The sequence below is a fragment of the Gambusia affinis genome, linkage group LG22, assembly GCF_019740435.1.
Source record: "Gambusia affinis linkage group LG22, SWU_Gaff_1.0, whole genome shotgun sequence".
Taxonomy (NCBI): domain Eukaryota; kingdom Metazoa; phylum Chordata; class Actinopteri; order Cyprinodontiformes; family Poeciliidae; genus Gambusia; species Gambusia affinis.
The window spans coordinates 2033399-2049048 of record NC_057889.1 but is presented as its reverse complement, the minus strand read 5'-3'; the positions used below and the strand labels follow the sequence as shown (position 1 = coordinate 2049048).

Here is a 15650-nt window from a genome sequence, read left to right as displayed (position 1 = left end):
ACAATAATTAGGTCTTTAGCAAGGCTCTGGAGAACTGATCTACACAAGAAGGAGGTAATTAAACCATTTTATTTCAGTGTTTTGTACCTGTGGCACATTTAAAAACTACAGGACACCGGCCCTTGAGGACTGGAGTTTGACACCCCTGTTACAGAGGAAACATCACCAGGATCTCTGATAACATGAATCTGAAAAAAGACAACAGGAAAAAGCCTTGTTGACACTTAAAAATAAAGAATTCATTATTTACAATTAAACATATCAACTCAGAACTTTCTTTTAAGTCTACACTGAGCCTGTACTGTTCTGCTAAGTTAAGCTCAAAATAAGTTAGAGTTAACTGGAGCATTTAGAAAATGTTCTACTCTAAAGGTGATCAGTCACAGTTTACTTCAGAAATGCTTCCCTTCAAGCCGAAACACCAACAGCAGAGTTAATGCTATCAAGGCCATTTCCTGTCTGCTCACAGCTGCAAGTTCAATCTTCTGCTTCAGATCTGAACATACTTTTGTAATTCCCTCTTCCTGGAAGAAATATACCTGCAAAATAAGAAAAAGTCCATCTTATCATTTGTTTTGTTCTAATAACATTTTCTACCAGACTTCTGTAAAAATAAATAACTTATGCTGTTTCAAGCTGAACAAAGCAGAAACAAAATAAACTGACATTATTGTCTTGTGCAAAATGCACTTTCCCACACTTTCAGAGATCTAAAAGAAGAAGTGCAATATTTCACAATATTCACTGACATCAGCTAAGTGTTGCTGACCTGAGACGCCCACACAGTACTCTAAGTTTAGCTTTAAACGCTCTTTAGAGTCATGAACCATCAGGAACCAAAAACATTTTAACTTCAGTTCATTTTATTCAAATGGGACTAATTCACAACAAAATCCTATTCATCTCTATTCATACAGAATACAGTCAGTCTGAAACCAGTTATATACAATTAATTCAATCACTAGTAAGTCATGTTGTCATATTAAGATTTAGTTCCATACAGTCCAAATCAATCTTAATGTTAGTGCATTCATAACCTACCTGAATGCACTGCCTTTAAATTTCCAGCCATCCTTCTTTGTGTGAAAGCATGTGGCGACAGTGGAAAGAAACAGCTTCCTTTGAACTGCTCTGAGCCTCTGTGGCTCCAGAGGGTAGGAAGGAGACGGAGGCAGATGGTCAGAAAGGTTTTTAATAGACAAGAAAACAAAACGGTACGTTGAGTTTATGGCAGCAATTACTCTAGTAATGACTGATCTAAAGAAGAGACACGATTAGCAGAAAACACAATCTTCAAACTGTTTTCTAAATTATTTAAAATTTTTAATCATTTCAAGGGTCGAAATTACGTTGCAATGTATCAGAATGTGCTTGTTTATTGTAGTATTTAGAGCAACTCTTTTATTAATTGATGCTTGTTATGATTTGTGAGCCACTCTGTTTATTAATCTATCAATTATTTCCTCATTTTTACCAATAAATAAGATTAAAAAAATCTCCTCTCTTGGCAACTTTTACATAGTAAAAAGTCAGAAAAGTTAGTAAAGCATTGTTTTTTTTTTCATAACAAAGATGCAGAATTCACAATCATTGAAAATTTTATTTAGACAGAGAAGAAATACAGACATAGAATGAATTTATATTGCTACATAACTGAGAATCTCTTATTGTTAAAGACAAAACAAAAAACACAAAGAATGAAGTTTATGCTAAATCTCTACTGAGGCTTCATATTAGTTGATTTTCAAACACTTAATTTTGGCGCAAACTCAGCTAAAACTTAACGAGTCTCAAGAAAATTCAGAAACATGTTTAAATTTTTCAACTAAAGAATAAAAAGTCAAAATAATATTTATCACATTTGCTGGGACAAGATGCACAGCATTTTTAAGATCTTTGAGTGAAAGAGATTAAACTGTTTTTGACTGTGTTAGCCACATGCTAATTAGCGCTGGGTGTCAACCTCTTCTGTATGTCAGGTTAATCTGATGTAATAACCACGTGAAAACCTTCTGCTTTCCTCATAGTCTGTTGGTGGGGAAAATTGCCCAACCACTTCCACAGTTGCATATCACACACAAAAAAATATCTAACTATTTTTACCACTGATTTGATGTTTGAGATATTCCAGTGTAATACAGTCACATCCTCCCACTAAATGATGTCATTAAATGGATTTCCAGGATGAGCTTTGGTTATTGATCTCCTCATTTGATTAAGAAGTAGTTTTCTAACAGCTACTTCTTCTTAAAGAGCAGAAATTGCAGCTTTTTTACTGGGGTTTTTTATGATGAAACCTTAAAGGCCAAGAAAAAAAAACATAGTTGCACTTCCTCAATAATAAACTCGAACTATGTAGCCATTATAGAACAAATGCACTTGTAACTTCCTTTTAAGAGGTTTAGTAATGCAAATTCATGATAATTTACATCATCCTGTCTGGTTTATTCTGGTTTGCTGACACGACTGTAGAGACTGTTGGGATCGAAGTCCGTCTCCATTTTAGGCTTCACAGCAGAATAAGTGACCTCATGTTGTTGAACTGTGACCTGGACCAAACAAACCACATGATTCACAACATGAACAGAACCTCTTATATTCAGAATATTCATATATCAGAAAAAAACAAAAAACAAAGCTATATTTAGAGATATAGCTTGATCAATGTTCTAATTATTAGACATTATTTTCAAACAATACTTGGAGAAATTCATGTGACATTTTGAGCTCAGACTTCATTTGCAGTCCAGGCCTTTTAAACAGGGATTATACTGGCTGCTTGTTTGACCACCACACTTTTTCCTTCCATTCAACTTTACATTGTTATGCTTGAATAGAGCCAAACAGTATCTTTAGCAATGATCTTCTGTGACCTGTACAGAGGGCGTCAATGAATACTATAGTATGATAATAATACAGATTCTATGTCAATGTACATTATTTGAAAGGAAATTTAAATTGTTATTCTTTTCTAATCTGAATTTGGAATTTCATTAGTGAGTCATAATTAACAGAAATAAAAGTATTTCACTTTGTATTTATTCAATCTATGTTCCAGTGAATCATTGAACTCTTTGAATATTTGTAGTTTTGGTGACACACCCCTTTTCAATTTGTTCATTATTGTCATGCAAGTGAGTGAAATCCTGTTCTTTGGTGTTAAACTAAAACATCAGCTGAACCACAGAGACCCGCCCAGTCTTACCCTGAGAGGGGAGTTTGGAGTAAAATGGCCGATGGATGCGTACGTCATGGTGGAAGGCGACTCCGCCTGAGGACACAACAAAGTTTAATTTGGTTTAATGCCAGAGAACAATTGGTAAGCTACACATTACACATCATATACATTATAATGCTGCACATTAAAACCTTCAAATAAAATCAGATGTTTAAAACTAAGACTTGACATCCAATTATATTATATCATGATGTCTGGTCAGATACACTGAGTGATCAGATGAGTGCACATTTTAACAAGACAGTCAAACATTTTGGTAAAGAAAGTTCTTGGACTGTGATGTTTATCATTGACAAGAAAATGGAGAATATTTAGAAGATACTCACATTTTGGTGAATTTGATTGTTTGCATTTCTGACATCTGAAACAGAATTTAAAGAATAACTTTAATTCAGTTAGAACCATTCCTATTTTAACATTTTTAACACGTCGCTTTAATACGTGGCTCTTCCCAAACAGGAATGAGTTAACTGTATTAATTTTCATCCATCCATCCATTTTCTAAAACTCTTGTCCCCAAAGGGTCAGGAGGGTTGCTGGTTCCTCTCCAGCTACGTTCCGGGCGAGAGGCGGGGTCACAGGGTCACCCTGGACAGGTCGCCAGGGCAACACAGAGACATACAAGACACACAACCATTCACACACACGCAGAAAGACCCCGGGCCGGGAATCGAACCCAGGACCTTCTTGCTGCAAGGCAACAGCTCTACCAACTGCACCACTGTGCAGCCCATATTAATTTTCAATTTAGCAAAAAATTTAAATAAAGCAGAAAGGTCAACTAGACAGGCCTAATGGGTAAAATGTGGGTAAAAATGTGTAATATCTTTATTTTCTTACATATTTAATATAATCACCTGTATTTTAGAACCTGTTGTCACGTTTTCATTTTTCAGTAAAATGAAAGCTCGACTGATGCATTTCTACAAACAATCCTGAACCAGAGCAGCAATTCAGATCCAGGTCTTTATTACATTTTTTAAAATTAATCAGTGTTGAAATCGTGTACTAAACTCTTTCCATGTCTTATTTCTGTATTCCTACAAACTTTTGTCTCTCATGGAGGCCACGTAACACTGATGACATCAGATGTTTACAGCTCATTTGTTTTCAAAAATAAACATCATTTTATTACATTTCATACAGCATCTCATCTAGCAGCAGCAGCAACAAAAATAACCAGGAAACTCCTGACTTTTAAATAAATGAGTGAAACTATGCAAGTAAAACCTGAGTTGGAGTTCTTGGGCTCGTCGGACTGTTTGGTTCTCCTCCTGCAGTTGATGAGAACAGCAGCGATGGCAGCCAGCAGCAGCAGCAGCCCCACCGCCAGCACCACTCCAATGATGTAGATCGAATACGTCTGAGTCTCATCTGAGCCCACAAGAATAAACAACGGCTGAATGCGATTCTTTAAAAAATAAATCTCTGTTTTGCCTTTTATTTTATCCTTATTTGCATTTACCTGTAGATAAAGGTAAGTAGTGAGCTTCTACTTTCATTCTGTTTCCCTGAATAAGCTGGCAGGTGTATCTGTTATTCAGAGGCTTCACAGTCAGAGAGGAAACACACTGGATCTGTAAACTGCTCTTCTGGTCGGTGACATCTTCACCAACTAGTTCAGTTCCTGTGTCATTTACCCAGATGAGTCTGTTATCTGAACATCTGGTCGCTAAATATCTCCACAGAGAACATTGTAGATTTATATTTCCATCCTTTGTTGCATCACCAGCTGGTTGAGATGGAGAGACTGAAATGAAACGAGAGAAAAGCAACATCTCAGATTAACCAGTAAATAACTTCTTACTCCAGTTTAGACATTTATCAATTACTTTACACTTCATGATTATTTTGTTAGAGCGACAGATGGTTCATGCTACTGGCTGTCTCTACACATTTACAACACACACACACACACACACACACGCACGCACGCACACACACACACACACACACACACACACACACGCACACACACACACACACACACACACACAGGTTTCTGATATTTAAATGGCATTAGAAGGAATCAGTACAACACTTACTGGATAAAATATTCAGATTCATTATACTGTCTCTGTTTCCTGTCCTGCAGGTGTAACGTCCAGCATCCTCAGGAATGATGTTCTTTATCATCAGAGAGCAGTCAGTGTTCAAACTCAGCCTGGCAGCATTAACTGACTTCTGGTTAATATTTCCATTTGTGACTTTATTCTTAGTGGTGCTGCCAATAATGTCGTTATAAAGCCAGTTAACCCTGAGGCATGATGAAGACGGATCAACACAAGGTAAAACAACATCATCTCCAACTGTGTGATAGAAATGAAGATCATCTCCACTGATACCTTTTAACACAGAAAGACAAAATCTGAAAAGTTTTCTGCTTACATCAGCTCAAAACAGCAAAGAACAAAAGAGGAAAAATAAATGAGTCAGCAAATCAAACATTTTAATTGTACTTTATTTTCATTTCAGAACTTCTTCAAACATCTAAAAGATTTTGTGAAGTCCAAGAGTTAGTTTTCATTTTACAAAATATAACTGACCTTAATATCACAAACCTTTAAAAATATAACTGATGTGGTTTTGAAAATGATTTCTAAGGTTAATAATCAACATTCAACATGTAAGTTAAATATTTACCTTCCAGCTGCAGCACAAAGAGCAGAAAAACCTCAAGTTTGGCCATTTCCTGTCAGTCCAGCAGCCACTGGATGTTCAACTCTCTCAGCCTCAAAGTGAAGACGATGTAACTTCCTTCTTTTAACTATTTTAAATAAAGCAACACCCACCACGCATGACGTCATTTGGTTTCCATACTGTTAGCTCATCCTTTTTTAAAAAACAGGATGAAGACCATGTTTCTAAAAAGCAAATTTATGTTAATATAAAACACAAACAAACAATACAAAGATATTATTGTGCTTTGGTCACTTACCCTGTATTACAGAAAATCATAAAACATAAATAAATTCAATGTTCAGAAAAAAGAGGAAGAGCAATGTGTTGTAATGTCTCAGATTAGCCAACCAGCAGAACCAGCAGAACCAGCAGAACCAGCAGAACCAGCGTCCAGCATGTTTTCAGCTGAATAATACCAGACATCATCACGCTGATTTTCATTTGAATACCAGTGATAGTGTGTAAAAACTTCCTTTAGGTTTTTAAGCTGCTGTTTAACAATGTTAAGTTTTCTCCTGCTGTGGCTCAAATGATGGCGTCCATTAATTCTGATCCAAACTAAACGTAGAATAAATCAGACCAGGAACATGGAGGCAAAGAAAAGTCTAAATAAACTAAAAAATAAAAAAATCAAAGGCAAAAATCATAGCCCATCAGACATCATGACACACTAACACAAAGATCTGACAAACTGGGTAGTAAATGTGCTGTGGAGGATGGTTACTGACTAACATAAAGCTGTGAGGTGATCTGAGGTAACAGAGGAAAAATTAATGTGAGGGAAACAAACAATCAAAAATATAAAACGTAACAGAACTCAGAAACAAAAAGAACCAAACTGGTTTTCAGTTGTGTGTGTTTTATTGTTTCCAATCAGAAAACCATGGCTGGTTCTTCTGACAGATCTAGAGACATGCTGTAGGACAACATGTCCAGAAATAATCTGAAAATCAGAAGTAATCTAAAGAGGTTGATCAGGACAGCAGACACAGACAGAAAGGATCTTAAACCTGTTTGATGCATGAAGCCATCCAGCATTTAACCAACTGCAGGACCAGTAGAGACCTACTGATGAAAACCTGCAGAGGAATCTTTCCACTGGCAGATGATTTCACTAAGACATTTTTCTCATGTCATAAATTAAATAATCTGACGATAGGACTAGAACTTTTTAAAACAAGCTCATATCTTGCTGAAAAGTTACTTATAAGTTAGTTTTGACATTTGCACTAGAAACTACACTAAATTTCTATGAAAATGTTATCTATCCGTTCTGATCTGTTTGTTCCAGCAGCCATTGGACGAGAGGTAGAGTACTTCCTGAACTTTAAAGGACAAATTATCTGCAACAAGGGGCGTGCAGTGGTGGCGTAGGGGATAGCATGACCCACATTTTGAGGCCCTGAGTGTGTGTGTGTGCGTGTGTGCGTGTGTGTGTGTGTGTGTGTGGGCGTGTGTGTGTGTGGGTGTGTGTGTGTGTGTGTGTGTGTTCCGGAAAGACCGGAACCTAGACAGCTGTTATCGGACCAGACACAGAGATATAGAACTACTTATAACATGACGGAGTCCGACCAGAGATAAGTGTCATTCATTGTTTCATTTATGAACCTGAAGGTGGCAGCAGCAGCTTCTTCAGCCAACTCTGTCCTCTTCCTCCACTTGGTCTTCCTCATCTTCATCATCTCATGATTTCTACATTCTGATCGATTTCAATGAGCTCCAGTTCAAATTAAAAAGGCATAAAGATGTTACTCATTGCTGTTTTGGCTGGATGGAGCCAGTGCAATTGGACCGTTAGAGAATAAAAATAGTGTAATTCTTTCCAATTGTATTTATATCAGTCAAGCATTATTTTTTTTTTCATCTTGGAGGCTGAATTATTTTGGTTGCTCTTCTAAGAAATGTGAGTTTAGTCATTTCCTTTATATCACTGGTTTAATTAAAGCGACAGTGGCCCACTTCCTCAGCACTGCTACCACTCACTTAAATGTCATTTCCTCAGTTTTAGCTTTGTTCTGTCAGTTAAATGTCTTAGGTAAAAAAAAAAATGTGGTTGGTCAAACAAATTGCAACATCAGAGAAAGATAACCTGAGCAGCAGCAACAGTTTTCAAATGATGGTTTCCTAAATGTGAAGGGAACAAACTGTTCCTCTTCACAAAGAGATGCATGAGAAACACAAATATTAATATTATCAGCCAAATCCTTCAGGTCTGAATGAAGAGTCGTCTAATGAATCATTGTCTTCATGTGGAGGAAAAATGGAGCAGCGGTCAACCTGTTTAACTGGCAGCTGGTGCTGGCTGCTCTGTAAGATGGAGGGACTTTTGAAGGTTTCCTTGGAGTTCTGCACGTTGCTCTTTGTAACGTATAAAATGACCTGAGTAGAAGTAATTTTGTTTTTACAGCCCTGATAGAGATAGAGAACACATTCATCTGTTCTCAAATATTAATCATGAAACACAAATTGTCAGAAAACAATTGTGGCCATTTAAAGATAAATGTAATTATTAAGTTTTATTTTATGAGTTAATGACTAAAAATGACATTCATCAGCCAGTCTGTAAAAATACCTGCACAAGAAGAATCTCATTTTTTAGAAAAAAAGGCAAGATAATGTTTTACTAGAGCATCATAGTATCCTTGATTAGTTTGTGGTAACAATATTTTCACTGTGAAAAAGAACTTGAAGTTTAATTGAAAATAGGTCGTCATTTTACTGATATTAGATTTATCTGTGTTAGCTATTCCTTAATCAATTTAACCTGGAAACAAAAACAAAAAGACACTCATACATATAGAATCAATATCAAAATAGAGCATTTAAATTTTTTAATTTATTTATTTTTTGCAGGTCTAGTGGCTTGTATTTTTTTATTTTTGTGACAGTAGGCAGAGAGGAAGGAGGGTGAGGAGAGGGGGGAAGACATGCGGCAAAGGTCGTCGGAACGGGAGTTGAACCCGCGACGTCCGCGTCGAGGACTGGGGCCTCCAGACGTGGGGCGTGCTAACCCCCTGCGCCACCACAGCACGCCCCAAATAGAGCATTTTTAATAAACTGTAACTGATGTGATGAAGCTCAGTGGAGAGCGGCGGCAGCAGAACGTTCTCCAACATTTTCATAATTCACTGAGTCGTCATCAACAGCAAAACGAACCTGAGAGAAAAAACAAGCAGAAATTAACTGGATAAAACAGGAACAAAAACAAAATGAACATCTAAATGAAAATATCAAAACATCACAAAGGATACTTGATAGGTTTTTATGTTAATTACAAATATAAATACTCAGGACTGTAAGAAATTATTTCTGCTCTTAGAGTGTGTGTGTGCTTCTAAGTGATGTTAGCAGCAGGAAGTGTGTTGACTTGGGGAGCAGATGGCCTGGAGATAAGAGTTGACACCTAGCAGGAAAGTACATCAAAGACTAAGAGTCAAAGTTTTATGACCTAGAGGGACACGAGGACTGAAGTTTGCGAACCAGAGAGGGTTGGGAGATGACCCAGAGAATCTCTGGAACTGGAAATGCAGGACGACACCATTGTTTAAGAAGATACTTGTGACTGACTGTGTTGACAGCTGTGCTTTCTGTTTGCCACACCTTATATGCAAATGATCTGTAACTTAAACCACACCTCAATGTAATAAATATGCAATTGCAAAGGAGCACGTTAGAACTGGTCTGGAGACAGAGATAAGGAGATGTCTCTGGGCAGAGTTCTCTGTTCAATTGTAAAATATTTAACCGTCTCCCTGTGTTCTTATTTTTGTCCAGCAAGAATGTCAGGTAATAGATCTAACAATACTACTGAGAAAATCCTTTATAACAGCTTATACATTTGTTACTCATAAAATATAACAGTTTTACAACATTATAGTTCAATGAAAGTTGATTTTCTTCTAAGACGTTTCAAGTAAAGACTAAAAAGGGAAAAAGATAAAAATCAATACTGTTGACATAATGTTTGTCATTTATAATCTATATATAAAAGGTCTATGAATGTATTTTTCATGATTGTTTCTCTTACATTAACGTCTTTCTGAGGCTTTTTTCTTCCTGCAGTGAAAAACAGAATAAAGTGATTAAAGTAAGAAGTGTGTAAATTGTCTCCATTGTAGCTGAGTTTCCTCACCTCTGGTTCTGATGATACCAACAGTGATTCCAACCATCAGGATCAGTCCTGTGATCTTCAGAGTCAACATGATGAAGCTCAGAGGAGACGAGGCGGGGGGGCCTGAGGAGGAGACGGAGCAACAACCTGATGGGATCATTTTCATCTAGTTAAACATCTTTTCTCCAACACTTTAACACAAACTAACAACGTTTTTTTTCACATAGAAGACGGTAAGCTGGGATGTTTCATGTTTGGTTCACATGAGTCTCAGTGGAGGAAACAGATGAACTTCTGCAGATCAATTCAACTTATAAACACTAAAGTAAACATCTTGACTTCTGCTAAGCTAAAACATGTAGATGCAGCTGGATCCCTGCAATACTTAAAAACACAAAATCCCTTACCTGTAGATAAAGGTGAGTAGTGAGCTTCTACTTTCATTCTGTTTCCCTGAATAAGCTGGCAGGTGTATCTGTTATTCAGAGGCTTCACATTCAGAGAGGAAACACACTGGATCTGTGAACTGGTCTTCTGGTTGGTGACATCTTCACCAACTAGTTCAGTTCCTGTGTCATTTACCCAGATGAGTCTGTTATCTGAACATCTGGTCGGTAAATATCTCCACAGAGAACATTGTAGATTTATATTTCCATCCTTTGTTGCATCACCAGCTGGTTGAGATGGAGAGACTGAAATGAAACGAGAGAAAAGCAACATCTCAGATTAACCAGTAAATAACTTCTTACTCCAGTTTAGACATTTATCAATTACTTTACACTTCATGATTATTTTGTTAGAGCTCTATTGAAAGAGACAGATGGTTCATGCTACTGGCTGTCTCTACACATTTACAACACACACACACACAGACACACACACACACACAGGTTTCTGATATTTAAATGGCATTAGAAGGAATCAGTACAACACTTACTGGATAAAATATTCAGATACATTATACTGTCTGTGTTTCCTGTCCTGCAGGTGTAACGTCCAGCATCCTCAGGAATGATGTTCTTTATCATCAGAGAGCAGTCAGTGTTCAAACTCAGCCTGGCAGCATTAACTGACTTCTGGATAATATTTCCATTTGTGACTTTATTCTTAGTGTCGCCGTCAATATTGTCGTTGTAAAGCCAGTTAACACTGAGGCATGATGAAGACGGACCAACACAAGGAAAAACAGCATCATCTCCAACTGTGTGATAGAAATCAGGTTCATCTCCACCGATACCTTTAAACACAGAAAGACAAAATCTGAAAAGTTTTGTGCTTACATCAGCTCAAAACAGTGGTTTTATATTCTTTGCACTTTAGTTTAATTCTACATAAAACATCCATTTTATGTAATTTTCATTTTATAATATAACTGGTGTGGTTTTGAAAATGCTTTCTAAGGTTAATAATCAACATTCAACATATGTTAAATATTTACCTTCCAGCTGCAGCACAAAGAGCAGAAATACCTCCAGTTTGGCCATTTCCTGTCAGTCCAGCAGCCGCTGGATGTTTAACTCTCTCAGCCTCAAAGTGAAGACGATGTAACTTCCTTCTTTTAATTATTTTAAATAAAGCAACACCCACCATGCATGATGTCATTTGGTTTCCATACTGTTAACTTCTTTTAAACAGAACATAGACCAATTTTTTTACAGAACAAATTTATGTTAATGGACATTAAACACGAACAACCATCCAAAGACATTTTTCTGCTACACCTTGATTGATCAGGTGTAGCAGAAAGTCTGAAAATCTAAATTCATTCGATCTTCCATTGAAAGAGGAAGTCTAATGTTGTCATGAAGTGCGGTGGTGGAGGTGAGGCAGATACTGAAAAACCCAGGTTTGAGTGTAAAATGATGATTTTAATTATAACCAGGACAACAGGGAACAGGACGCCAAGTGCGACGTAACGACGACGTAGGACCCGACAGAGACACAGGTGGCACAAAAAACACAGGAGGTAATCAGAGAACGAGACACACCTGTGAAGCAAACAAGGGGAGACAGGACAACACGGAGACTCAGACACACAGGAAACTCGAAATAAACACACAGAACAACACGGAACATGACAGTATCCCCCCTCCCTTTAAAGGGCAGCTCCAAGACGCCCAAACACAATCCAAAACTCAAAAACACAACAAGGGTGGGAGGAGGGGTGCTGGACGGAGGGCCAGAGTCCATAAAAAAAAAAAATAAATAAATAAATAAAAATAAAAAACATACCTAACCGAGTGGGCGGAGGCCAAGAGTCCAAAACAACAAAAAAACAACCCAACAGGTGGGCGGAGACACAGAAGGCGGAACCCACGGAGAAGGTCTGGGGGGCGACGAAGAGTCCCTGGGGCCACCCGGAGGCGGAGACGAAGAGTCCCTGGGGCCGCACGGTGGCGGCAACGAAGAGTGCCTGGGGCCGCATGGTGGCGACGACGAAGAGTCCCTGGGGCTGCATGGCGGTGGCGACGAAGAGTCCCTGGGGCCGCACGGTGGCGGCGACGAAGAGTCCCTGGGGCTGCACTGGTGCCCTGGACAGACCCCAGTCTGCCCCCAGTCCCTGGGGCTGCAGGGACGAAGAGTCCCTGGGGCTGCATGGTGGCGGCGACGAAGAGTCCCTGGGGCTGCATGGCGGTGGCGACGAAGAGTCCCTGGGGCCGCACGGTGGCGGCGACGAAGAGTCCCTGGGGCCGCACGGTGGCGGCGACGAAGAGTCCCTGGGGCCGCACGGTGGCGGCGACGAAGAGTCCCTGGGGCCGCACGGTGGCGGCGACGAAGAGTCCCTGGGGCTGCACTGGTGCCCTGGACAGACCCCAGTCTGCCCCCAGTCCCTGGGGCTGCAGGGACGAAGAGTCCCTGGGGCTGCATGGTGGCGGCGACGAAGAGTCCCTGGGGCCACACGGTGGCGGCGACGAAGAGTCCCTGGAGCCGCACGGTGGCGGCGACGAAGAGTCCCTGGGGCCGCACGGTGGCGGCGACGAAGAGTCCCTGGGGCCGCACGGTGGCGGCGACGAAGAGTCCCTGGGGCCGCACGGTGGCGGCGACGAAGAGTCCCTGGGGCCGCACGGTGGCGGCGACGAAGAGTCCCTGGGGCCGCAAGGTGGCGGCGACGAAGAGTCCCTGGGGCCGCACGGTGGCGGCGACGAAGAGTCCCTGGGGCCGCACGGTGGCGGCGACGAAGAGTCCCTGGGGCCGCACGGTGGCGGCGACGAAGAGTCTCAAGAGGAGCACAGGGAGGCTGGGACTCAGGAGGAGGCTCACTAGGGACGCTAGGGGTCTCGGAACTGTTCAGGGAGGCCCTGGACAGACACTAGGGTGCTCTGGACAGACACTAGGGTGCTCTGGACAGGCACTAGGGTGCTCTGGACAGGCACTAGGGTGCTCTGGACAGGCACTAGGAATCTCGGAACTGGCATTAGGAATCTCGCCACTTATTGAGGGTCCAAGACGCCCAAACACAATCCAAAACTCAAAAACACAACAAGGGTGGGCGGAGGGGCGCTGGACGAAGGGCCAGAGTCCATAAAAAAAATAAAAATAAAAAATACCTAACCGAGTGGGCGGAGGCCAAGAGTCCAAAACAACAAAAAAGGAGGCTCACTAGGGACGCTAGGGGTCTCGGAACTGTCACAGGGAGGCTCTGGACAGACACTAGGGAGCCCTGGACAGGCACTAGGAGTCTCGGAACTGGCATTAGGAATCTCGCCACTTACTGAGGGCGAAGACCCACTAAATGGGGATGGGAGCGGAGGAAGTCCAAAGAGGTGTCTCGGGGCCGGCAGCGGAGGAGGGCCGGAGCGGAGCCTCGGAGCCGGCATCAGGGAGGTGGGATGGCGTTCCCGGAGGGCGACGAGGTGCCGGATCCACCGGCGGCTTTTAATTTAAATCCAACACAATGTTTTGGAAACGAGTCCTGGTGTCTCAGAGTCAGAGGAGCGGAAACGTCAGAGACACAAATGTGCAATAGTTCTATGTAAATATAGATCTATGACAAAATGTAGCAAAATGACTCAGTGGAACATCCACATTTATTTTGAAATTACGCAACTGGTAGGTCTTTCTCTAGAAGAAATGGCAACAAGATACAGAAAGTTACACCAACTGTGTCAAAGAAGAAAGATTCATGTAATTCTTTTTAGATCTTTTCATATCAATCCAGCATTGTTTTTTATGTTTTTATGTTTTTACATTGGGGGCTGAATTATCATAAAATTAAATGATGCCTTTTGTTGTTGTTTCTTCAAGAGAGCCAGTTTTGTCATTTCCTTTATGTCACTGGTTTAGTGAAAGCAGCAGTTTACTGCTCATTGAAGACAGCTCTGTTCTAAACAGACCAGTCCTTCTTCCACATTGATTTTATTTTTGTGTTTCAATAGTTTGTTCCTCATCTAAGTAGACAGAAATCACATGTGTGTTCAATCCCAGGACAACTCTTCTTTTATATTTAAATGCTCCCAGGAGTTCAGGTTAGAACAGGAAATAAGATCAGCAATCGATGCACAGCTCTACATAACAATGTCACCAGGTGACCTTTGAACCCATCCAAGCACTGAACAGATAAATGTGTGGATGGGACTGAACAGAAACAAAACTGAAGTTATTGTCTTTGGACCCACAGAGTTATAGATCTAGAGTTATAGATCTAGAGTTGTAGATCTAGAGCTGTAGATCTAGAGTTGTAGATTTAGAGTTATAGATCTATAGTTATAGATCTAGAGTCAACGCACGGCTTCAGTTACTACAGCTGGAAACTGGAGATCAGGATGAACTTTGACCTGAACCTCTGACCTGTTTCCATTGTTTACTGTGTCTGTGATTTTGTATTTTTGTGATTTATGATAGAAAATAATTTGAAATGCCTTGTTGCTGAAAGATGCTATACATATAAACTTGATTGATCAGTCGATCGATAGATTGATTGGATTGGAGTCCTGGTGGGATAACCTGTGTTAACAAGGACTAAAAATAAAATTTAAGATTATAAAAATTGAATGAAACAAAGAATAAATCTTTCCAGAACAAAATGCTATTTTGGTTTAAATAAGTTGATTAATATTATAGATTCAATACAAAGCAGCTCCTCTAGTAACGTAAAGCATACAAGCTAAATGCTAATAAATCTGGATTTAATACAGGAAGTCTTCACAGCCAGTGACATGAATATATCTGTTATACATTCATACAACCACAGAGTCAACAATCAGTTTTTACAGAGATTACAGGCTGGTTCATCTGCCTCAGTTTATTCTGTGAAAACAAAGAGATTACCTGGATATATCAGTGTTGTAACATTTAAATAGTCGTGTAGCTTTAGACACTTAAAATAGTTGAAGCTCAAATGTAAAGCCTGATGTAATGAAGATCAGAGACTGACAGGAAACCAACAGACTCCAATGTTTTCAGTGAGTCGATTCTGCAGCAAAATGAACCTGAGATAAAATAAAAAATAAAAAATCTTCTTGATTAAAAACAGAAATAATGTTTTAACTGAATAAACGACACATTTTAATTTATTTCAAGACATAAGAAAGTATTTTTGGTTCAATAAAGTCTGGAAATGTTTGACCCAAATATATAAATTAACTGTGATAAAATACTTTTACAAAAAGATAAAAACTC

General features: G+C 39.8%; 4 protein-coding genes across 6 annotated transcripts in view; all 4 read right to left on the bottom strand.

Moving 5' to 3' along the window:
* Nucleotides 1-9: 9 nt before the first annotated feature.
* LOC122825886 (CXADR-like membrane protein) lies at nt 10-11552 on the bottom strand. Of its 3 annotated transcripts, none has more exons than XM_044107468.1 (7): nt 11470-11552; nt 5284-5583; nt 4704-4988; nt 4469-4612; nt 3565-3599; nt 3206-3271; nt 10-2549 (listed from the first exon to the last, which is right to left on the bottom strand). In XM_044107468.1, the coding sequence occupies exons 1-7, from the start codon at nt 11513-11515 to the stop codon at nt 2445-2447; spliced, it is 981 nt and encodes a 326-aa protein (XP_043963403.1). In that variant the 5' UTR covers nt 11516-11552; the 3' UTR covers nt 10-2444. The 3 variants fall into 3 exon arrangements, with proteins under 3 accessions (XP_043963403.1, XP_043963404.1, XP_043963405.1); XM_044107469.1 differs by lacking the exon at nt 11470-11552 and adding an exon at nt 5882-5968; XM_044107470.1 differs by lacking the exons at nt 4704-4988; nt 5284-5583; nt 11470-11552 and adding exons at nt 10439-10723; nt 10969-11263.
* The window catches only part of LOC122825878, a 26783-nt gene continuing 19989 nt past the window's right edge, over nt 8857-15650 (bottom strand). Inside the window, exons 6-8 of the mRNA XM_044107457.1 lie at nt 10053-10154; nt 9948-9976; nt 8857-9076 (exon numbers count right to left, since the gene is read on the bottom strand). Of these exons, the coding sequence (XP_043963392.1) occupies nt 8999-9076; nt 9948-9976; nt 10053-10154 (209 nt within the window). The 3' untranslated portion in view covers nt 8857-8998. The remainder of the gene's footprint in view (nt 9077-9947; nt 9977-10052; nt 10155-15650) is intronic.
* LOC122825889 (twitchin-like) overlaps nt 8924-15650 on the bottom strand; it is a gene marked incomplete at its 5' end in the record, with an annotated part of 33888 nt that continues 27161 nt past the window's right edge. The window contains one exon of the mRNA XM_044107474.1: nt 8924-8988. The remainder of the gene's footprint in view (nt 8989-15650) is intronic.
* LOC122825883 overlaps nt 15232-15650 on the bottom strand; it is a 3762-nt gene continuing 3343 nt past the window's right edge. Inside the window, exon 7 of the mRNA XM_044107464.1 lies at nt 15232-15460. Coding sequence (XP_043963399.1) covers nt 15431-15460 — 30 coding nt within the window. The 3' untranslated portion in view covers nt 15232-15430. The remainder of the gene's footprint in view (nt 15461-15650) is intronic.

Bases quoted from the DNA above. Each gene is read 5' to 3' on its own strand.
- LOC122825886 (XM_044107468.1), bottom strand. From the start codon at position 11,515: ATGGCCAAACTGGAGGTATTTCTGCTCTTTGTGCTGCAGCTGGAAG. The intron at 3,272-3,564 runs GTGAGTATCTTC...TTGTGTCCTCAG, and splicing joins ACAATCAAATTCACCAAAAT to GCGGAGTCGCCTTCCACCAT. The intron at 2,550-3,205 runs GTAAGACTGGGC...TGTTTGGTCCAG, and splicing joins CTCCAAACTCCCCTCTCAGG to GTCACAGTTCAACAACATGA.